A 22,818-nucleotide genomic window follows, 5' to 3' on the forward strand; every position below is an offset into this window, starting at 1 on the left:
CCAATATTTGGCTTATGTATGTTTGTAACATTTAACTTCTTCTGGATGGACTTTTACTTATATGAATTAGTCTTGTTTGTCTCTTTTGACTAATTTTAGTTACAACTCTTGTTTGTTACATACAACTACTCCTATTTTTTGGGGATCCACTTACTTGGAAATTTTTTCCCCATCCTTTATGCTATATTTATCTTTGTTGTGAGATGTGTTTCTTGTAGACAACAAATGGTTGGGTTTTTGTTTTGTAATTCAACTTAACATTCTGTGTTTCCTGATTAGAGCTTTGAGATTATTATTCAGTGTTAATACTGAAAAAGTATGACATGTTTGTCATCTCTTTGGTTGTTGTGAATTTTATCTCCTATTTCTCCATTGATACTTTATTTCATCTAGTAGAATGTATTCTTTCCCCGTGCTTCCCTGTTTTTGTAGAGTTTCAAACGTCTTCTGCAGTGCTGGTTTTATGGGCATGAATTTCTTTAGCTTCTGCTTATCATGAGAGCTTTTCATTTCTCCCTCAATTATAAAGGATATCTTTGCTGGATACACCAATGTGGCAATTATTATCTTTCAGGGCTTGTTGGATTTATGTCCTTCCGTTCCTCCCTTGCATTTAGAGTTTATGTTGGGAAGTCTGCTATTATTCTAATCAGACTGCCACTTCTCCTTTGCAGCTTTCAATTTTTTTTGTTGTTGTTGAGTGTTGTAACTATAATATGCCTAGGAGTATTTCTTCTCTGATCATGCCTGTATAACAGTGTTCCGTGAGCCTCCTCCACCTTGATTATCCTTTGTCAGGACTAGGGAGATTTTTTTCTCATTATTTTAGTGAATGTTATCTATGCTGTCTCTTTGTATTTCTTCTCCTTTTCTGTACCCACAATTCATAAATTTGGATTATTTTGAGGCTGTCTTAGAAGTCTTGCACATTCCATTCATGGTGTTAGATTTTTCTATGTCCTCAATTGGTTTGATTCCTTTGGTTTATCTTCAGTCTCTAATATTGTATTTTCAACTTGTCTATTCTGATATTTAGTAGGCATTTAACTGAATTTTTATGTGACTATTCAGCTTTTTGCTGTAAGAATTCAATTTTTTCAAGATTTTTACTTAAATATTTTGCATTTTTAAAATTTTTATTCAGCTGTTTCCTTGAATTTTCTTTGAGCTCAGTTGTTTGTATCTTTGAATTCCTCCAACTGATTATGTCTCCTCTCTTCATTTCATGGCTCCTTCTTGTCACTGTTTTTTTTTTTAATTCATTGTTTGAAATTTCTTTCTATTGATTATAACTGAAGTCATTTATTGTGAGCTTGTTGGCTTTTGAAGGAGATATGCTGCTGTGTTCATGTTGGTGATTTCTTGGAGATTAGTTAATATTGGATAATTGGTGGGTTACTAGATTGGAGGGGTGTGGCTCAGTATTCTAACGTTCAGTTTCAGTGCACAAGGCACTATGCAGACCTCTTCTCCATTTAGGGTGATGAGGAATCCTAGCTACAAGAGCTAGGGTAGGGCTGGGAATGTTGCTTAGTGGTAGAGTGCTTGCCTTGCATGCATGAAGCCCTGGGTTCGATCCTTCAGTACCACCTAAACAGAAAAGGCTGGAAGTGGCACTGTCTCTCAAGTAGCAGAGTGCTAGCCTTGAGCAAAAAGAAGCCAGGGACAGTGCTCAGGCCCTAAGTTCAAGCCACAGGACTGGCCAAAAATAAAAAAGAAAGAAAAGAAAAGAAAAAGAGCTAGGATAATGGATAAATAGCCACCTAGTGTTTGTAACAATCCTTAATGAAGACCAGAACTGCTGGCTATCTTTGGATGACTATGGAAGCAAAGATGAATCTTTATGATCTGTAATGGAGCCCAGTTTCCCTTTCCCCTGCTTGGGACTTCTTGCTGTTCTTCTGTTTGAGTATATTTTTTAATTGTGACTGTAAATTTGATGTATAGCCGCATAAGTCAGGTAACAAGTACATTTTGTTTTGACAATGTCACCGTTGGTTGGTTTGATTCATCTCTGTTGTTTTCTCTCTTCCTGTTCCCTGCTTCATGGTCCTTGATTCTCTTCTTACCTTTCTTTCTTCAGAAACTAATCACTTCTAGTTGCCAGAATGTTCTCATTCATGGAGTGAACATGGCAGATTCCTCTGATCTGATCTTTTCCCCCATCTCTTTGTCTTTTATGGTGCTGGGGGGTCGGCCTCGGGGCCTTGCACATGCCCCCCAAGTGTTCCCCCACCAAGCTGCGCACCCAGCAGAGCTTATTTTACAATATAAAGACATGCTCATAGACAACAGGAGATCATGTTAGACGCCTGCTTTTGTGATGGAACGGGGGCGGGCGGGGGGGGGGGGGGGGGGATGAGAGGCATGTGGTGCCTGGCTTTGTTGGTCTGCCATTGCAGGGACTGGCGTGCGGTCACTTCCAGGAGGGAGACTCCTGGATACTCAGAGGCGGATGACCTTGCCGTTTTCAGGGCCAGCCTCACAAGTCGTTAAAACCAGGGACCCGCTGTTTCTTTCCATGTGAGTCTCCCCTGGCAGTCCTGTCCTGAGTCCCAGCCATGGTGGTTGAGTGGCAGGAGTGCCCCTTGGCACCTTTCTTGGTGGGGGGGGGGACAGAGCAGGAGGAGTGGAGGAGTTTGAGTGTGGATCCAGGGAGCCTCAGGTGGCTGTAAGCTGGTCAGTCACTTGTGCCACCTGAGCCCTTTCACAGCCCCGCTACCCTCACCACGCCCCAGGTTTACCACCCTTTCCCTACGGGAAGCCAGGAAACCTCCCTCTTCCTCTGCCTGTGCACTGGGAATCCCAGGTGGGCTGAGGTGGGTGTCTTTCCTGGAAGCAGGGGCCCATGGCTCTCATGCGGAGGCCCCAGGACCCGTGGCACGAGGGTGGTGGGAACGGTGTGACGAGCACAGCTGTGTGGTAGGATCTCTGCCTCCGCGGACCTGACGAAGCCAGCCATCTGCGTGGAGAAGCAAACGTGTCTCAGAGCGGCTCCCGGCGGGAGCGGGCCCTGCATGCGGTGGCACGCTCACTCTCCCGGTCCTGGCAGAGAAAGCCCCACCTGCCTTGCGCATGCGCGGGCCTGCTGCCGCCCAGCACGGTGCTGGGCCCTGTTCCGTGGGGAATTTCCCAATTTCCACCCTCGTGGGCTACATCGTGGCACAGCAGGAACCTCTGGGACCCTTTTGTTGTTCGTGAAAGACAGATGCTCAGTGCAGAAGCAATGGTTTGCTTAGTGAAAAGAGAAATGAAGACCCCAGTTTCTTCTCCGCCTGTGCCCCGGCCTGGCCTCATGGTGAAATGTGCCCTATTTCCGGGAGCTCTGCTTCCCCGCCTTGTGCTCCCTCCAGAAGCTTCCTTTCTACCGGTCTCCTTGGTGATTCTTCCTGTTGGTTTAGCTGTTGCAAGGCTAGGGTGCAGCTCCGTGGTAGAGTGACACACGGGCCCCTGACAAAGACAAAGAGAAGAGAAGCAAGGCCTCCCTTCCTCCTCGGGTGTGTGAGGGCCTCCTCCCCCCAGCCCTGGGGGTTGGCCGGGGCTCCAGGCCGCGGGGCCGTGGGGAAGCCTTGCAGTTGCTCCCCAGCTCGTGGGTTGTGGAGTTGAGATCCAGGCCGGGTTGTCCTGTCCACGGGCCTGAGGGGTGGGCCAAGCCCCGTCCTCAGCGGTGAGGCTCCCACCGGTTCCTGTGGACCCAGCCCCGTGTTCACCGCCTCCGAGGGCCTCACGTGCGTGTCAGCCTCCACAGGCTCAAGGGAGCAGCGCGTGGCCTCCAGGAAACCGTCCTGACGGCACGGGGAGCTGACCGTGGTCATGGCCGGGAACGCGTACGTAGCGACCCGGTTCACTCTGCTAAGCACCGCCCCGCACCCTTCCCCAGAACCACCCGAGACTAACGGGCCGCACGGCCAAGGAGCCGCAAGCCAGTGCCCCGCCGCCCCCGGCGCTCGGATGGGTGTGTGTGTCTCACAGGGCGAGGAGAAAACGTGCACAGTGAGGTTCCGTGCGAGGAGGCTTGCTCTTTCAGTTGCTCGTTAAACAAGCACTTACTGAGCGTGGTTTATTGGCTTACGCATGACTTGGGAGTTTCCAAGCATACATTGGAGCTGAGCTCCGTGTGATGCAGTCATAGGGAGGGGAGGCGGCATGGGGGGGGGGGGGCAGGACCAGCTCCGTGTCCTAGGAGAGAGAGGCAGGTGGAACCAGCCACTAGTCAAGACCAGAGGCCTTTCTCCCGAGCGGTGGAGGGAGCATCTCGCCATCCCCCGGGTCAGGACAGGCCCAGAGAGCGTTCGTAGCCGCGCCTGAGGCGGCCAGTCACGGGGAAGGGTCCTTGACCATGGAGGAGGCCTGAGCGCCGTCCCCGGGGCCCGCTGGAGTGCCAGCTCACCTGCAGGGCCGCCCCGAGGGGAGAGGAACCGGAATCGGCTGGCCAGAGCCTGAGAGGGAGGGCAAAGCTCTGAGAGCCGTCTGGCCTCTAGGGGGCCCGCTTGGCAGGAGCTATCTGGGGGTGGCAGAGCGGTTGGACCCTCGTCCCCATCCCTGGCTGCCTTTCACCACCACCGAGAGTGTTCGTTTAAACTCAGCAAGACCCGGGCCAACAGACTGAAGGGAAATGAGCCGAGTAGTTATTTATATCGTAAACCTCCTCCGGAGTGGAGGGCTGCCAGTCCCGCTTGCGCTCACTTAGGAAGAAGGATCCAGAACATTTGCAGGAGGATTCTGAAGAGGAGCCCCTGGGTGAGCTTGTTTTCCGTTCCTCTCCTGTCTGGTCTGATGTTGCTCAGAACACGGGCTTCGTGTGCCCCCCTCCCGGGGTGGGCTGGGTGACAGGAAGCCCCCGTTCCGCACAGCCGGACGCCCAGACACACATGAAAGCAGAGGCCTCTCCGCGGCTGACCGGAGGCCGTCGTTGAGCCCGCGCTGGAGAAGGAACACGCAGGCCTGATGGTTTTAAAGATGTTATTTCTTGAAGCCACAGTTGCGCTTTGTTCCTCACCAAAACACGGCCCTGCGAGCTCCGGGCCTGCCGTCCATCAACCCAGCGGAGAGAAGAAGGCAGCGAAGACGCCGCAGGCAGGCCGAACACTACGAGGGGAAGAACTACCCTTCCTCTGCTCACTCCTGAAACGGTGCACACTTTCAAGTGAAGCCTGTGTAAAGGCTCGGAGCTCACCCTACTGGGGCCCAGGGGAGCCCTGCCTCGCCCCGGAGCCGCCCACCGCCCACCGCCCTCCCGCACGCCCCGGCTCGTCCCTCCCTCCTGCCTCCGCCGGCCGCTCCTTCACCGGCAGGTCCGTGGCGGTCCCGCAGCCTTCTTCCTGGATGCCCCGCTTGGGGCGCCCCTTGACGTCAGGGCGGCGTTTCTCCTGGAACACCCCATTCCCCGGGCACGGGCGCAGCGCATCCGCCGAGCCCAGCCTCTGCCCCCCTCCCCCCCCCCCCCCCCGCTCGGCCCCCACCCCCACCCCGTGCCTGTCCGTGGAGCTGGCTGTCGTGGGAAACCTGTTTCCTCCCCTTAGACGAGAGACTTCAGAGGGGAAAGCTGTCCCCCCGCCGTCCACCCTTTCTCCCCGCTGCCCCCCGCAGTGTGCTGGTCCTGGAGGCGGGGCCCGCTTGTTCCCGCGTGGTGCCTTGCCCCCCCCCCAGCAGGCGCACCCGGGGCTCGCGCAGTGGCCTGCGATCCTGGCAGCTCCCTGAGGTCCCTTGTCAGCCCCGGGCCAGGAGCCTGTGCCGCGCAGGAGCCTCCCTGCCAGCTTCCCAGGCTGGCAGCCGGGGAGGCAGTGCGGCGGCGGGGGGGGGAGGCAGTGCGGCGGGGGGGGGGGGAGGCAGTACGGGGGGCAGTGCGGCGGGGGGAGGCAGTGCGGCGGGGGGGAGGCAGTACGGGGGGGGCAGTGCGGCGCGGGGAGGCAGTGCAGTGGTGGAGGAGGCAGTGCAGGGGGTGGCAATGCGGCGCGGGGAGGCAGTACAGCGGGGGGGGGGGCAGTGCGGCGGCTGGGGAGGCAGTGCAGCAGCTGGAAGGGCAGTGCGGCAGCAGGAAGGGCAGTGCGGCGACCTGGGGCGCAGGCCCCTCCGAGGGGAGCGTGGCAGCGATCTGTGGGGGGGCAGCCTCAGGAAGCGGCGCCCCGCCTGTGCTGCGGCCCTCGAGCGCAGGGCTCTCAAGGCTCGCTGTCCAGGGCGCGTGGGATCCTGCGGGGCCCTCCCTCCCTGCGCGGTGGGGGGGCTGCTTCCGCCCCTTCCTTTAAAATTCCCACAGAGCCCAGGAAAAGCGAGGCCCCGACGCCCGCCGTCCGCAGCAGGGCAACGCCAGTTCCGTGCGGCAGAGGGGCGCGCCTGGCCATGCGGCCACCGGGGGAGCCGGACGGCGGGGCAGAGGGACTGCCGGGCGTGCACGCAGCCCGGGCGGGGCACGCCGCCAGCCACACGTGTGCCTGTGAGCCTGTGTGCCCGTCAGCCGTGTGCCCGTGAGCCCGTGAGCCGTCAGCCGTGTGCCTGTGAGCCTGTGTGCCGTGTGCCCGTGAGCCGTGAGCCCGTGAGCCGTGTGCCTGTCAGCCGTGAGCCGTGTGCCTGTCAGCCGTGAGCCCGTGTGCCGTGTGCCCGTGAGCCGTGAGCCGTGTGCCTGTGAGCCTGTGAGCCTGTGTGCCGTGTGCCCGTGAGCCGTGAGCCCGTGAGCCGTGAGCCGTGTGCCCGTGAGCCATGTGCCCGTGAGCCCGTGTGCCCGTGTGCCCGTGAGCCCGTGTGCTGTGTGCCCGTGAGCCCGTGAGCCATGTGCCCGTGAGCCCGTGAGCCCGTGTGCTGTGTGCCCGTGAGCCGTCAGCCGTGAGCCCGTGAGCCATGTGCCTGTCAGCCGTGAGCCCGTGTGCCGTGTGCCCGTGAGCCGTGAGCCCGTGAGCCGTGTGCCTGTCAGCCGTGAGCCATGTGCCCGTGAGCCCGTGTGCTGTGTGCCCGTGAGCCCGTGAGCCGTGTGCCTATGCCCATAACCCCGGCCTCTGAGGACGCTGAGGCAGGAAGATGGCGCGAGCCTGGGGGGCTGTGGGGGGCTGTGGGAGCCGCCCCAGCACCAGGGCCTGCGCGCTGACGGCCACGGGGCCACGGGGGCCGCGGCCTCGGTGTCGCCACAAGACACACACCGCCTTGGCTCCTCCTTTCATTTTCTTCTCTTTCTTCTTTTCCAGTCCTGGGCCTTGGACTCGGGGCCTGAGCGCTGTCCCTGGCTTCTTCCCGCTCAAGGCTAGCACTCTGCCACCTGAGCCACAGCGCCACTTCTGGCTTTTTCTGTGTATGTGGTGCTGAGGAATCGAACCCAGGGCTTCATGCATGCTAGGCAAGCGCTCTACCCCTAGGCCACACTCCCAGCCCAGCAGCCATTGGAAGGAAGGTGCAGGGTTGGCACCAGAGGCTCGTGCCTGCCACCCCAGCTGCTTGGGCAGCGGAGACTGGGATGGGCGCCGTTTGCCGCCGGCCAGTTGCTCGGCAGGGCGCCGGTGTGGCCGTCCCTTCCCTCCTGAGGCTCCGTGTGCCACAGCTGACCTGCGGCCAAGCCGAAGGCCACACCAGCCCCCGGCCAGGGGCCACCAGCCATGGGGCCCGCGCCGCTGAGCGCTGCCGCAGCTGCCCTCCCCACCGTCCTGCCGGGCCGAGGACGCCAAGCGCCCCCTCTGCGACTCCCATGTCCACACTTCCTCCCTCCACTAGGGAGCGTTCAGCAAGCGCTGGGGTGGGCTCTGGGCTGGGGCAGGATGCCCAAGAAGGGCAAGGAAGCGCGGGGGGAGGACCGGAGCATGCGCAGAGCTGGGGGAGAGGAGGAGGCCGATCCAGGGCCAAGTCAAGGAAGGACGCTCGAGGAGAGGGGGGCCGGCAGGGGGTCCCCAAGCCTGAGGACGGGGAGGCAGAAGCTGCCCTGGCTGCTGCTGGTCAGGGCCGGCTGTGGGTGGAAAGCTTGGAGAGTCAGCAGGGCAAGGCTCAGAGGACGGACGGGCGGACACACGGAGGGAGCCGGAGTTCCAGGCTTCAGGGCCGGCATGGCGGTGCTGCCTGGGGCCTGGGCAGGAGCGGCGGGGTCAGAGACCCCCCCCCCAGCACGGGGGGCGGGGGTCACTGTAAGCCCGGAGCCCTACCTGCCCTCCAGGGGGGTCTGTCCCCGGCATCTTCCTCTCCTTCCCTGAGGGCACACTGCGATAGTGCTGTTAGGACCCCCGGGGTATAAGCACCAGGGCCGGTGCGGGAGGTCCTGGGGGAGGAATCTCTGAACCCCACGAGTGCCTCGGGAGGAAATGGAGACCCCTCAGGGTCAGTGAGGGGCTGCTGTGCCCCTAAGAGGCCTTCATTTTTTCCCCCCAGATTCTGCACTGTTTGGGGGGGCCCAAGCCAGTGTCCTGGGGCCTCCTCAGGCCGGGCCCGGCCCCTCCCGGTGCAGGGGGTGGGGGGGGTGGCCCGGAGCTCCGGGTACCTCCTCCCACGCGCTCACCAAGCGTGTGCTGCCTAAAGTGTTTACGCTTACCAAATGAGCGCTCTTAGGACACACACGGGGTAATTGCGGTGTTGATGGAGGGACCTCAGCGTGGGGCGGCCCCCGGCAGTGTGGGCCAGAAGCCGCTCCGGGGGTGTCTGCTCGGGTGCGTCTGGTCAGGCGCGCCTCGGCGGATCCTTTCGAGGCTGCAGGGCCCCGGGCCCCGCCCTCCCTGCGACCCCGCGCCTGCCCACCTCTGCGGTGGGGTTTGCTGGGGGTTTGGGCCCAGCCTCTGGCCAAGAGGGCGGGGCCCCTGCGGGCCCCACCCACGGCCTGGGGCGGGGCTGCCGCCGTGGGGATCCGCTGATTGGCTGCAAGAGCGGGGCCCACGACGAGCCCGAGGAGATGCCCGGCCTGCCCGGTGCGGCCTCGACGCCCGCCTTGGTGCCCACTGGCCGGGGCCTGCGTGGAGATGGAAGGGTGCGCGGGCGGGTCCCGCTCCCTCCGGCGGCCTCCACACCCTGCTCTCCCAGCCCAGCGGGCGGCCCTGTGCGCCCGGGCCCGACCTCCCCACCCACCCAGGCGGGCCCGGGCGCAGAGCCTCAGGGATGGCCTTCCGGTCGGCCCAGCGACCTTCTGTGGGGACGGGGCCACCTTCCCAGGGGAGCGGGAGAGAGCCGGGGCCCCCTGCACTCCCGCCTTCACTTCCGGCGGGGAAGGCGTCCTGGGCCGCTCTGCCCCTACTGGGGCGCAGGCTGGGCCATGACGACGGGCAGCAGCAGGCGGGGCGGGTGGTGGACACCCCGCCTGGCCGGGCTGGGCCTTCCTGGGCAGGCCCACCCTGCGGGGGAGGGGAGGCGCCCCCCCCCCCCCCCGTCATCCGCCCTGGGGTCTGGCTCCTTCTCAGGGTCCCCGTCCGCGGGCTGCGTGCTGACTGGGCTGTCCCTCCTTCTCCACACAGATCTGGGACATGAGCGACGACGAGACGGTGTGAGGCAGCCGCCCCCCCCCCCCCTCCGCGCAGGGTCGACCCCGCCCTGGCTGCCCGTCGGTGGAGCGAGCCGCGCCCGGGACCGGTGACGTGAGCCTGCAGCCTCCCTGAGCCCGGGCCCCGCCGCGCCCCCGCCGCGCCCCTGCAGGGCTGGGGTTCGACAATGACCGTTACTCCACGCGCAGCGAGTGGCCAGGCGCCCGCGACCCTTCCAGCCCGGCAGGGGGGCGTCCCGACGGCGCCCCGGTCCGCCGCCCTGCCCGGCCCCAGCACGGCTGCGGGGAGACCGCGGACGACCCCGCGACGAGCGTGACCCGCCCCCCCCCCCGCCCCCGCCACTCAGGACCCGAGAGCCACGGGCTGTGGTTTAAGAGCACTTTATTATTGTTCTTAAGGCTACTTTTAAGTACAAAAAAAAAAAAAAAAAAGATGGCTGCCAAACCTTTTTTTTTCTTCTTCTTCCAGGAAAAACAGGCCACAGAGCATGGTATAGTACACATTTACAGACTCGCACGCGGGGGGACGCGGGGGCTGCCCGCCCGCAGGGCCGCGCTGGGGGTCCGCTGCCCCCTCCCCACCCCACCCCCCGTCCCCGGCCCCTCGAGGGGGCGGCCTATCCCAGATAGGCCAGCGCACTCCCCCCCCCCCCCCGCGGGGCCGGGCGCACCATCGCGTGGCCTGCAGATCACAGACGGGCGGCTGTCCACGCGGGGGGGCCGCGTCCTCGCGGTCACTGTGCTCCCGCACGTTTACAGACGGCTACACACACACAAAAAAAGATCAACTTTTTTTTCCCCCCCCAAGCAACAACAAACAACAAAAAAAAAGAATGATTATGATAGGAAAGGGAAAAATTAAATAGCTACATATCATTAACAAATTAATTGTTCTTCAAAAAATACCTACAAATTTCTCTGTACATTCTTTACGCACAGCGTAACGATGGTCTTAAAGTCACCTATATAAAAAAGGGTTCTCGACAGGTTTCTTTTCCTACAGAAAATATAGGGGCCCGAATGCCAGCGCTTGGAAGCCCGAGGGGGGGGGGGGTGCGGGCCGGGCGGGGCCCCTCTGCGTTCTGAAGGCCTGGGCAGCCAGTGCCGGCTCCCCAGCCTCCCCCCGGGTCCGCACCGCTCCGTGGGGGGGGGGGGCCACGTCGGTCCCGCTCGACTCCGTGTCCTGGTTAGTAGCTATCGACACAGCAAGGTGAGTGAGTGCAGTCAGAACTGTGTAGTCAGGAATGTGAACTCGGGCCCGGAGGACGAGGTGCGTCCGCGCCCCGCCGGCGAGCCGCCGTCCCGGCGTCCGCGATGCGCCCGGGCCCCGGGTGCGGGACCCCGCGGCGGTGGACGGGGCGACGTCCGCGCAGCAGCGCCCCGCGAGCAGAGCGAGCGTCCCGCACACGACTGTGCCAGCAGCGCGTAGCGGGACGGGGCGTGGCCGCGCAGGGGGCGTGGCCGCGCAGGGGGCGTGGCGGCGCGGGGCGCTCCCCCCGCGGGCGGCCTCGGCAGCAGTCCCGCGTCCTCCGGCCGCCTCGGCGCTGGTCTGGGCCCGGCTGCCAGCCCCTGAAATCGACGGCGATCCCCGCAAGCTGCGCGCGCGCGCGGCCGCCCGTGGACGCCCCTCACGCACGCGCACGCACGCACGCGCGGCGGGCCGGCCCGGGGCGGTGTGGAGCCCCGGGGATTCTCAGCAGTTTGCCCTCGGAGGACGAGTCTCGCGGACGGCTGCCCGGCCAGCAGCCCCTGTCCCTCCACTAGTGCAAATCAGACACGACAGTTGCTCTTCAAGTATACACACGCACACGTACGCACGCACACACCGGCTGGATGGGACACGCGCTGGAAGCCGGGCCGCGCCCGGTCTGGAGAAGCGAGCGGGAGGAGCGGCGGGCGCCGCGGCCGGCCTGCGCCCGGGGCTCTTTGGTAACCGAGGGCAGGAAGCGAGGCCGCGGCATGAGATCGCCGCCCGCCGAGCGCCTTCCCGCCGCCGCGCCCGGAGGCCGGGGGCCCCGCGCGGCGAAACACCAAGCAAGTACGAACAACAGAACAGAACAGAACCCGCCCCCCCCCCCCCGCCCGCCCTCCCGGCCCCCACCTTTTTTTGTTTGTTTTTGTGTTTGAAGCACGGACTGTTCGAATCTCGGGCAAACCATGCAGCTCCCCGCGTCGCCGGAGGGGGGCGCCGCCCTCAGGACACCACGGACGGGGAGGGGCCGTGCCGAGCACGTGGGCCGAGGGGCTGGGCGGCGGGCCGCGGCGCGAGGCCGGCTCGGGGCTGCCGGACGCGCCGTCCTTGGCCGCCTTGATCTGCAGCCACGTGTCGCCCAGGGCTTTGGCGAAGTGGTCGTCCACGGAGCCCGTGATGGACACGGAGTTGGGCGCTGGCTCGGGCTCCTTGTAGTTCTTGCCCAGGCTCCGGCGGAAGTGCTCCTCCACAACGGGGGGTCGCAGCTGGCAGCGGGCTGCTGGGGGCGGGAGAGGGGGGGACCAGGGCCGGGGTCAGCGGGGTCCCGGGGCCGAGACCCGGCGCTGTCCCCCGCCGCACGGGCGAGGCGCCGGCCCGCGTGGCACTGGACACGGGTGTGCGGGGCGCCGGGCCCTTGGAGGGGTGGTGGGTGTTAGGCGGCGGGGCGGCGGGGGGCGCGGGCGGGGCACTCACCGCTGGCGGCCTCCGGTAGCTGGCGGTTCCCGCCGTGGCGCAGCCGCTGTGCGCGATCGGGCAGTGGGAGAGGTTGCAGTTGCGGGCGCCGGCGGGACGCGCAGGTGATCACCGAGGGCCGGTTCTGCGGGAGGGGGGCGGGGAGCTGGGAGGAGGGGAGGGCGGCGCGCCCCCCATCCCCTCCACACACACGCACCCCCCACTCCCACCCGCACCTCCTCCGCCCCCCCACCTCCTCCGCCCCCCCCCCCCCCCGCCGCCGGGTGCGGGCGCGCGTACCTGCTGCCGCTCGGCGGGCGTCAGGCCGGGCGAGAGGCCGGAGGCCGGGCGTCGCCGCCGCTCTTGGTGAGGGCGAGCGGCTGCTCGGCGAGGCCGGGCAGGGCGGCGTACAGGTGGCCGGCGTGCAGGCCGGCGGGGCAGGCGGGGGCCCCGGCGCGCTCCAGGGGGCTGCGGCTGCGCTCGCGGCCGCCCCGGCGGCAGTCTCCGTTCACCGCCGTCTTGCTCCTGAAACCCAGCGGGCGCTCAGCGGGGCTGCGGCCGCGCCCTCCCCCGGCTTCTCCCGCAGCGCCGCGCGAGCCCGCCCGGACCTGCCACGATGGCGGGATGGGGGTGTCCGGGCTCCCCCGCGGAGCTGCCCGGTCGCCCTCGGCAGACGCCCCGCGGACCTCAGGCCACGCAGCCCACGGGCCCTGGTGCCCCCTCGGGGAAGCGGCCACGCAGGGGCAGGGCCTGCGCTCCGAGGTCACCCGGGCCTGGCCGGGCGGCCCGCGTGTCCCGGGGGAGCGGCCTCCGCCCGGCGACAGCGACCCGAGACCGGCAGGAAATGCAGACCCGCGGTCAGACCGGGAGTGGCAGCCACGCCCGCCTCCGGGCAGCGGCTGCGGAGAGGCCCGTGGGTGTGTAAGGCACGGTACACCGGCGTCCTCGCCCACGCCCCTCCCCCAACGGTGACACCCCCGTGACACTACAATCCCAGCCCCCGTCCCGCGTGGGTCCGTGTCAGAGCTGCCTCTCCACAGGCTCACGCGCCTGCGTCTCTGAGCGCCCGTGTCCCCAGGGTGGACAGGGTCCCAGCACGGGACGCGGTGGCCGGTGGTCACCTCCAGGCCCGAGGGTGGGGGCCACACTTGCTCCCGCACGCCCTCGAAGCACAGGGAGCAGAACGCGGGTGCCTGGAGCCTGGGCGAGCCAGCCCCCTACCTTCCAGAACTGAGCCACGACCCCGCCTCAGCCGGGGGCCCCGGGGACAGGCCTGCGTGACGGTGGGCCCTCCCGATGCCACGGCCGAGGGGGGAGGGGAGCGGTGAGGCCGAGCCCTCGCGGCCCCCGAGGACACGCACAAACCCCCGGGGCCAGGCCTAACTCATCTTCCTCGGGGAGCGGGACTGACGCCCTGAGCCGCACCCCCAAAGCCGTGCAAACGTGCACGTGCGCTCTGAAGTCACAATCTGAGATTTAAGATTTAAAAACACTCGAATCAGAACAAAGTTGCAGGAAGTGACCTGACCCCAGGGGCCGGAGGGGCGGGACTGGCCTAGGGGGTGGGGGCCCCCACAGGAGAAGGGGGGGCGCTACAGGGTGGACCTGCGGCCAGCCACGCGGGGACCGCCCACAGCTCGGGCTCCTCGCTCCCGGGACCACCACGGGTGTGCGTGGCGGCGAGGAATGTGGGCGCGGGTGGGGAGTGTGGCCCCCGAGACTCGCAAGGCCACAGGCCACGTGGGGCTGCCCGCCCCCGCGGGGGCCACGGCCTGCATGGCGACCCTGGTGTCCCCCTGCGCCCTGACGGGAAGCCGCGTCCCCGCCTCCGCCCTAGGCGCCGCCCAAGGCGTGGGGCGCGGAGGGGGAGCCCCGCCCTCCCCCACCCGTCGCCCAGGACCTCCCCACTCGTGCCGGGGGTTAGGGGGGCACAGAGCTGCCGCGCCACGGAAGGAATGCCACGCGGGCCTGGCGGGCAGCCGGCCCTCCCCCCCCACGCTCTGCCCGCTGCCCCCATCGCGGCCGGGCGTCCTCCGGGCTCCGGGCGGGGTGGGAGCTCTGCCCCGCCTGCAGATTCTGCACCAGGCGCCCCGCTCCACGCCGCCCCCACCCCCACCCCGCCTGCGGCTTCCGCAAACCACGCGCCTGCGCCCCGGGCCGCGTCCGCCCAGCCGTGGGGCTCCGTCCATCAGCCCAGCTCGCGGCCCACCCGCGAGTGCCCTAAACCAACAGGAGAGACGCAAGCGCGCGGTGGAAACCAGTGGGGAGGGGGGCGTTTCTCAGCCCCCCCCCCACCAGCCAGTCCACAGCAACCGCATCCACGTGGGGGGGGGGGGGGGGGACGTGGGTGCTGCCGCGTCTCCCGAGCCCGGGAAGCCGTGGGGAAATGGCTCGGTCGAGGCAGAATCCGACTCCTCCTGGAGCTTACCGACCGGCCATCAGAGACGAAGAACAGACGTGGCGACCCATGTGAGCCGCGTGTGAAACCCCCCACACGCCCACGCCCCACGCCTGGAGAGCCGCAGGCACGCAGGGAAAGGTGGGTAAGGAAAAGGCGCACTCGCGCGCTCTCCCCCTCCCCCGCTCTGCAATACGGGGACTTGAACCCACGCAGCACCGGGCCTGTGCTAGCTGGAACCCCAGCTCGGAGCCGCACCCCGGGTCCTGGAAGTACAAAGGACAAAGCGAACGCGTGCTGGGCGCAGGTCGTCCGGGGCTTTCTAGAAGGCTTCTCTCTCAAAGGCGGGGCTCGGTGACAACCCCCCAGTCTGACAAATCGTCTGCCTTTCAGAAAGGAGGAGGACGGCCATGGCGGCGCCCGGCGCCCGCGTGCTCAGTCTGCTCGGCGGTGACAGCCGCGGGGGGGGGGGGCGAGGGCCTGACTAGACCGAGGCGCGTGCAAGACGGGGCACACGCAGAGCACACGCAGAGCACATGCGGGCCGAGGCGTGAGCAGCGCACGCTCCCCGGCGTGGAAACAAGTCTGAAAGTTTGTGACAGCGGATGAACCGCCCCCCCTCCCCCCGCCGCTAGACGGGATCTGTGGGTGAGTGCGCCCCGCGATTAATAATCAACAGAGGGGCCTCAACAGCAGACCCGCACAGGTGCTTGCACTGGAGGCCTGGGACCAGGGCGCTAGCGGGGCTGGGGCCTGGGAATGGGGTCTGGGGCAGGCTGGGGGGCCTGGGGCGCGGCTGGCTTTCTTCCCGGCCCCACCAGCCCCACCCTCCGGAGCCCACCTAACCCATCTCACCTGCAAATATGGGGGGAGGGGGTAGCAGAGTACAGGGGCACGTGGATTCTGAAGGAAAACAACCCAGCTCCTAACAGAGCCAAGGCCCAATTATGTCGGAGAAACTGAGCCAAACAATGTTTCCACCCGTGAGGGGTTTCAAAGGTTAGAAAAGCCCATTTTCTCGATGCACTCAGTGGCTTGGCTAGCTTAGAAGAAGGAAGAGGGTTCCACTGTCAGACTCGCTTCCAGAGTCCCCTGCTGCCTTTGCTCAGCTTTGACTCGGTTTCCCTGAAGGCCCGTTACGTCTTTTTCCTTCCCTCCCTCCCTCCCTCCCGCCCTCCCTCCGTGGCCCAGGCTGGCTTCCCACAGTGCTGGGATTCTGGGGTGAACGCAGCCTTCTCAGCGCCTCTCTGAGGCAGGGCAGGGGGAGGGAGGGAGGGAGGGAGGGAGGGAGGGAGGGAGGCGGGGGAGCGCGCGCCCTCCCTCCCCGCGTGGGTCCCCCCGGCGGTGCCGGCCGGGCAGGCGGACGCAGAGCGCGGATCCGAGATGGGCAGAGCGGCCGTGGCCAGCCGGGCACCCGGCGGCCATGGCGAGGCCTCTAACTGAGCTGCGGGGAGCCTGCGCGGGACTCTCCACACGAAGGGAGAGAAACGAGTGTGAGCGTGAGTGTGAGCGTGAGAGAGAGAGACCCACTAACCTGCGGAGCAGACGGAGCCCGAGCTCTGCCACACATCAGATGGAAGCGGGGCGGCCGCCCCGGGCTGGGCTGGGCACGGGGAGGAAGCCGCGCTCCTGCCAAGGCCCCGTGGCCTCTCCACGCTCGCCCCGGCCCCCGCCCCTCTCCGCGCTCACCCGCCCCGCTCCTCTCCGCGCCCGCCCCGCCCCGCCCCCTCTCCTCTCCTCGCCCCGCCCCCTCTCCGCGCCCCGCCCCGCCCCTCTCCACGCTCGCCGGCCCCGCCCCGCTCCTCTCCGCGCCCCGCCCCTCTCCGCGCCCCGCCCCCTTTCCGCGCCCCGCCCCGCCCCGCTCCTCTCCGCGCCCCGCCCCGCTCCTCTCCGCGCCCCGCCCCGCCCCGCCCCTCTCCGCGCCCTGCCCCATCCTCTCCGCGCCCCGCCCCACTCCTCTCCCCGCCCCGCCCCTCTCCTCGCCCCGCCCCGCCCCCTCTCCACGCTCGCCGGCCCCGCCCCGCTCCTCTCCGCGCCCCGCCCCTCTCCGCGCCCCGCCCCTCTCCCCGCCCCGCCCCGCCCCGCTCCTCTCCGCGCCCCGCCCCGCCCCGCTCCTCTCCGCGCCCCGCCCCGCCCCCGCCCCTCTCCGCGCCCTGCCCCATCCTCTCCGCGCCCCGCCCCACTCCTCTCCCCGCCCCGCCCCCCTCTCCTCTCCGCGCCCCGCCCCCGCCCCTCTCCACGCTCGCCGGCCCCGCCCCGCTCCTCTCCGCACCCCGCCCCTCTCCGCGCCCCGCCCCGCCCCTCTCCACGCTCGCCGGCCCCGCCCCGCTCCTCTCCGCGCCCCGCCCCTCTCCGCGCCCCGCCCCGCCCCGCTCCTCTCCGCGCCCCGCCCCGCCCCTCTCCGCGCCCTGCCCCCATCCTCTCCGCGCCCCGCCCCACTCCTCTCCGCGCCCCGCCCCTCTCCTCTCCCCGCCCCGCCCCTCTCCTCTCCGCGCCCCGCCCCGCCCCTCTCCACGCTCGCCGGCCCCGCCCCGCTCCTCTCCCCCGCCCCGCCCCCTCTCCTCTCCGCGCCCCGCCCCGCCCCTCTCCACAATCGCCGGCCCCGCCCCGCCCCTCTCCGCGCCCCGCCCCGCCCCTCTCCGCGCCCCGCCCGGCGCGGCTCGCCTGGCCCGCGTGACGGGCACAGGTGACCACGTCCCCGCACGCGGTTCCCACGGGAGCCGTCCTGACCGCGTGCGGGGCGCGCCGCGGGCTCCACCCTGACGGGAAGGCTCCCGCACATCCGGATTGGGGCCGTGGCCCGCACCGGGTCCCAGTGGCCTCCGCCAGGCGAGCGCGGGGCTGACCACGAGAAAGGGCGCTTCCGGCCCCGTCCCAACCTCCACACCGCAGGCTAGGTCACACAGCACACGCGGGACGCCCCCGCGCGGGGCAGAGGGCCCACGGGCTCCCCATGCGGGGCAGAGGGCCCACAGGACGCCCCCACGCGTGGCAGAGGGCCCACGGGCTCCCCACGCGGGGCAGAGGGCCCACGGGACGCCCCCACGCGGGGCAGAGGGCCCACGGGACGCCCCCACGCGTGGCAGAGGGCCCACGGGACGCCCCCACGCGGGGCAGAGGGCCCACGGGACGCCCCCACGCGGGGCAGAGGGCCCACGGGACGCCCCCCACGCGGGCAGAGGGCCCACGGGCTCCCCACGCGGGGCAGAGGGCCCACGGACGCCCCCCACGCGGGGCAGAGGGCCCACGGGACGCCCCCACGCGGGGCAGAGGGCCCACGGGCTCCCCACGCGGGGCAGAGGGCCCACGGGACGCCCCCGCGCGGGGCAGAGGGCCCACGGGACGCCCCCCACGCGGGGCAGAGGGCCCACGGGACGCCCCCCACGCGGGGCAGCCTCCGGATGTGGCTCCCGGCACCCGGCCAGCATGGCGGCAGCCAGCTTAGGACTGAGGCCGCTCCAGCAGGGGGAGGAGGCTCCGAGTTCAAGTCCAGCGTGAGGAAGGGGAAAGGCCTCGCTCCCTGAGAGCCCCCCGTGGGGGGTCGGGGTTCGGGGCTCTCACCCAGGGCAGCTCCCTGGCTCCCTCCCAATGTCCCTCTCGCGGTGAGCGGGCAGGAGGCCTGGCGTGGGTCGAGGCAGGGCTGAGAGACAAATCCTCATTCCACTCGAGCTCCGCTCCGGCGTCCGGTCCTTCCCTACCAGACACCCCACGGGTCCCCGGGCCGCTGTGGGAGCGCCCCGGCCCCGGAGCCGGGCCACGGAGCCGGGCCACGGAGCCCGCCCAGCGCGCGCCAGCCCCACCCCTGCCCACCGGGTGTGGCAGGAAGCCAGGAGTTCCGTCCTGTGCAATTCTCAGAGCGCACAGGAGGAAACCAAGGCACCCGCGCCCGCCTTCCACGTGTCTCGGCACTCAGAGCAAGCTCATTGGACGCGGAAGCTAGAGCCGCGCTGGTGGGTGAGGTGGCGCCCCACCCGCAATCCCAGCCGTGCACGAGGCAGAGGTCTGAGGACCGCAGTTCCACGTACACCGGAGAGGTGAAAGTGGAAAGGGAGGCGTGGCTGGGGGCAGTGGCTCGCGTTTACAATCCCAGGGGATCCAAGTTCAAGGCCGTCTCAGACAAAGCTACGTCTGCAAGACTCCTTCTCAACCAATGCCCTCGGCGTGGGGCACCTGCCTCTAGGACAATCCCCCCCCACACACACAGGAAGTTGTGCTGTCACAATGTTACGGTGTGACACAATGTAACACCGAGAGAACAAGTTACAGCGGCTGCAATCACATCGCTCCTGATATCAACAATGGCTCCTGGACCACGGCCTGTGTGTGGCCCGCTCCCTGGCCCCGCACCCCCGGGTCTGTGCGGGGCGGGCCGGTTCCCCGGGACACGGCTAACCCCCCCCCCCCCGCACCTTGGAGCCCGCCCCTCTGGCTCGCGGCCCACCGCTCTCCAACACAGACCCTCCCTCAGGAGCGTGGTCATTTTCTTTACTGACAAACAGTGGATTTTCATTATGTGTGACTAACACCCTTTATGAAGACAAAATGCAAAACAAAAACCAAAAAAAAAACCCCACGGTGCCTTCTCCTTCTAGGGGCGAAGAACATACAAGGACTTTTCTCCGGGAAAAAGGTGTGGGCCATGGACTACAGAGAACAAGTCCAGACACGAGGAGGAAAGGAGGGGACATGCAGGAAACACGGGACCACCATGCCCAGCAGGGACGGAAGCCCCCCGCGGGGGCCCGCCCGCACCCCACACGCCCGAGGCTGGGCACGCGGGGCGTGTTTGCAATCCCAACTGTGAGGGACGCAGAAACAGGCGGGGGGGCGGGCCGGGGCCGGCCCGTGCGTGCGCACGAGCGGGGAGCAGGCCTCCGCCTCGGGCTGGATCTGGGGGCGCGGGGCCCGCATTCCCACCCGGCGGGAGGCAGACTGGGTGGGTGGGGGGCCCACCTCGGAGGCCAGCCCGGGGGCCAGCAGAGAGGGCTGGAAGCATGGCTTCCGTGGCGGAATGCCTAGCTGGCAAAGGAGGGGCCCTGAGCTCGAACCCCAGCAATAACGACAAAAACGCCTGAGAGGACACATCTTACGATGCTTGTTTTTAACGGGGGAAGACGGCCTGGCCACGGCGAGGCTCGAGTCGTCAGCTCCGGCTTCTGCTTTCCTGAACTTTGTGCAGTGCTACCAATGTCAAGTTGCACACGGAGTTGCACGGTTCTCTCTCTCCTTTCTTCCCCTCCTCGGCTGGCGCGGGCTAGGCAGGTGCTCTACCCCCCGGGGACACCCCCCCCCCCCGCCCTAACCCTGCCTGCCCTGTGCCGGCCTTCACTCTCCACAGCGTCCCCGTGACCTCTCCCTCAAGGTCACACTCGTAAACCCCTGGAAGCTGAGGCCGCTGTCTGCCGCGTACTCACTCACTGCGGACTCAAACCACAGCGCGTGCCCGCAACATCCCATCTCCCTGCGGCCGTCACTGCCGCCTTCCAACGGGACCGCGCGGGCCGGGGCCCACGTCGAGCGGCTCGGCACCTGCCCGGCAAGCGTGCGGGCCCCGGCTTCAAGCTGCGGCTCCGCCGTTAATTAGAGAGCCGCCGGCAGCGCGACTCGCAATAAAAAGCAACGGCATCGGGCGCGCGGCGCGAGGTTCAACCCTCATGTTCGCACGGTCCACGTAGCTCGTGGACTGTCGTTCTGCAAATGCGGACACAGGGGGCGGGGGGTGACTTGAGTGTTGGGAGGAAGAGGGGAGGCGCTCAGGCGGAGGGGTGAGGGCACAGGCGGAGGGGTGAGGGCACAGGCGGAGGGGGTGAAGGGCAGAGGTGGGGGAAAGGCACGGGTGGAGGGGGTGAGGGCACAGGTGGAGAGGTGAAGGGCAGAGGTGGGGGAGGGGCAAAGGTGGAGGGGGGAAGGGCACAGGTGGAGAGGTGAAGGGCAGAGGTGGGGGAGGGGCAAAGGTGGAGGGGGGAAGGGCACAGGTGGAGAGGTAAAGGGCAGAGGTGGGGGAGGGCAAAGGTGGAGGGGGGAAGGGCACAGGTGGGGGAAGGGCACGGGTGGGGAGTCGCCCCTCCTCTTTGCCACAAAATAAAAGACACATCAGAGAAGCCCGGATGCCTCAGGTTTGGTTTGGGCAAAGAAGGGGCTGGGCTTCCAGCAATGAGAGAAGGAGCAAAGAGGGACAGGGCCGGGCAAGGCCTTGGTCCCAGGACATGGGGGGGGGGGGCGTGCCCGCAGAGGGAGCAGGCGCCCACACGGACACGCCAGGCCCTGCGGACCTCCCTTGCAACCCCGTTCAGGCTGCAGACGCGGAAGGTGAGGCCCAGCATGCCGGCACGGTGGCCGCCAGGCAGGGGTGCGGGAACCGGCGTGTGGCACTGAACCCCCCCGTACAGCTACGTAAGTCATAATACGAGTGATAACAGCAATGAGGGCGGCGGAGGAAGGACCCGCACCCAGGGCCTCCGGTGGCAAGGCAGGCTCTCCAACCAGTGCGTGGGGCCCGGGCAGCCATGGGCCACCTTCTCCCTCCCCCCCCCCCGGAACCTGCCCCGGTGCCCCTCCCGGCCCTCCCGCGCCTGGTTCTCCCGCCCAGTGCCCCCCCCACACCCCAGGGAGCCGGAGGGGCCCCCGCCCCCACCTCCCCTCCCCGAGGCCGGGCGCAGGGACTCACAGGTGCGGGCTGAAGATGCGGGTCATCTTGGAGACGCGGTCGCCGTCGCAGTCCAGGTCCTCGTCCCCCGGCTCGGCGCTCAGCTTCCGCTTGCTGGGGCTGATGGGGGGGCGGGCCCGTGCGGTGACCGCCCAGCGCCGACGCCACCGCCACCGGCTGCATTCGGGGCTCCGCCCGGAGAGCGGCTTCGCCTGCGCGAGAGACGGGGCGCTGTGGTCATCGGGGGAGGGGGGCGGGGCGGCCAGCCCCACCCCGGCTCCCCGACACCGCCAGCCCGCGGGGAAGCAGGAGGCAGAGACGTCCCGGGGCGGGGGCGCCCCGAGGTGGGAGGAAACGGGGAGAGGCGGGGGGGGGGGGGAGATGAGCAGCACATGCCGCCCGGAGGGGGGCGAGCCCGGAGCTGAGGGCTGCGAGTCCGCACAGAGACCCCCGCGCCAGCAAGTCCCACCCTCGGCGTGTTGTCGCCTAAAGGAACACGCGCGTGAAGGGGCCGGGGCCGGGCTCCATCGGCGGCGTGCCAGCCAAGGAGCAGGTTGAGAGCCACGAGCAGGGTTCAAAGCCAGCCCCAAGGCAAACCTGAGAGGCTCTCATCTCTCAATCAGTCAGCAAAAGGTCAGAAGTAGAGCTGTGTGTGGTTCAAGCGGTAGAGCACCAGCCTTGAGTGGAAAAGCTAAGGGACAGTGAGTTCAAGCCTCAAGATGGGAGGGGGAGGGGAGGGGAGGGGAGGGGAGGGAGGGAGGGAGGGAGGGAGGGAGGGAGGGAGGGACATGAACAGGTCATCTTTTCCTTAAAGTACTAAGAGATGTTATCTAATGAGAAATACACATTTTACTCTTGCAGTATATTAAACATGGCACACGTGTGTGTGTGTGTGTGTGTGTGTGTGTGTGTGAAGTTTTATCGTGTAACCTGCTCCTCTCCGATGCGGTGTCGGTGAAGGCCCCAGACACGCGGGGAGTGGGGGGCTGGGGGGCTGCCGTCTCCGGGCTGCCGGAAGGGGCTTGGCCCTGGGAGGCGGCTCGGCGGCTCATGAACTGAAGTCAGCGTGACCTTTGGTGACAATGACGGTTCTGTGCCTCGTGAAGCGCGCACAGCGGGGCTGACGCGCACCTGGGGGCGGCCCCCGCGCGTCTCGCGGACAACGGCCCCTTGTTGGGCAGCGCGGTGGTCTCGAGGCCGCGGCTGGCCTGGGGGCCGAGGTCGCCCGCGGGTTCCGGCCTCCCCCGCGGGCGGTGGCTCTGACGGCCGCTCGCGTCACCGCGGTGACCCCCACGGTGCTGCCAGGACACAGGGACGCGGGGCGGGCACGCGGCGGGCCACGCCGCCTCCAGATCCTGGCCCCGCGGCCGACTGGAACCTTCCATCTTAAATGAAACACCCCGAAACCCCCGCCCTGTGCTGGCCTGCGGCTCTCGGAAGGGCGGCGGGCCGGGGGCCTCGGCTTCCCAGCCAGAAGCTTCCACGCCGAGCGTCGGCCGCACGTGGGGCTCGCTGTGACCCCACCCCGTCCTGCAGCAACCCCAGTGCGTCTCCACACACGCACCCAACGACTGTGAACACTCACTGCCATGCTCACCACCAAGAGAAAGCGGCGAGCAGGTGCCCGCGCTCACCCAGCCACCCACAACGCTGAGGCCCGGAGGCCTGAGGGGCCGAGACACCTCCACAATAAC

General features: G+C 66.9%; 2 protein-coding genes across 4 annotated transcripts in view; one reads left to right on the forward strand and one right to left on the reverse strand.

The window, feature by feature from the left end:
• Atg7 (autophagy related 7) overlaps positions 1-9,475 on the forward strand; it is a 157,348-nt gene extending 147,873 nt beyond the window's left edge. For all 3 annotated transcript variants that reach the window (XM_048356280.1, XM_048356279.1, XM_048356281.1), the window contains exon 19: positions 9,411-9,475. In XM_048356280.1, the coding sequence (XP_048212237.1) occupies positions 9,411-9,443 (33 nt within the window). In that variant the 3' untranslated portion in view covers positions 9,444-9,475. The remainder of the gene's footprint in view (positions 1-9,410) is intronic.
• A 2,084-nt stretch (positions 9,476-11,559) lies between these two features.
• Positions 11,560-22,818, reverse strand: part of Vgll4 (vestigial like family member 4) — a 66,046-nt gene continuing 54,787 nt past the window's right edge. The window contains 7 exon segments of the mRNA XM_048356282.1: positions 11,560-11,907; positions 12,106-12,194; positions 12,196-12,225; positions 12,381-12,421; positions 12,424-12,605; positions 21,146-21,255; positions 21,257-21,336. Of these exon segments, the coding sequence (XP_048212239.1) occupies positions 11,631-11,907; positions 12,106-12,194; positions 12,196-12,225; positions 12,381-12,421; positions 12,424-12,605; positions 21,146-21,255; positions 21,257-21,336 (809 nt within the window). The 3' untranslated portion in view covers positions 11,560-11,630.

This window comes from Perognathus longimembris, chromosome 10 (assembly GCF_023159225.1).
Source record: "Perognathus longimembris pacificus isolate PPM17 chromosome 10, ASM2315922v1, whole genome shotgun sequence".
Taxonomy (NCBI): Eukaryota; Metazoa; Chordata; class Mammalia; order Rodentia; family Heteromyidae; genus Perognathus; species Perognathus longimembris.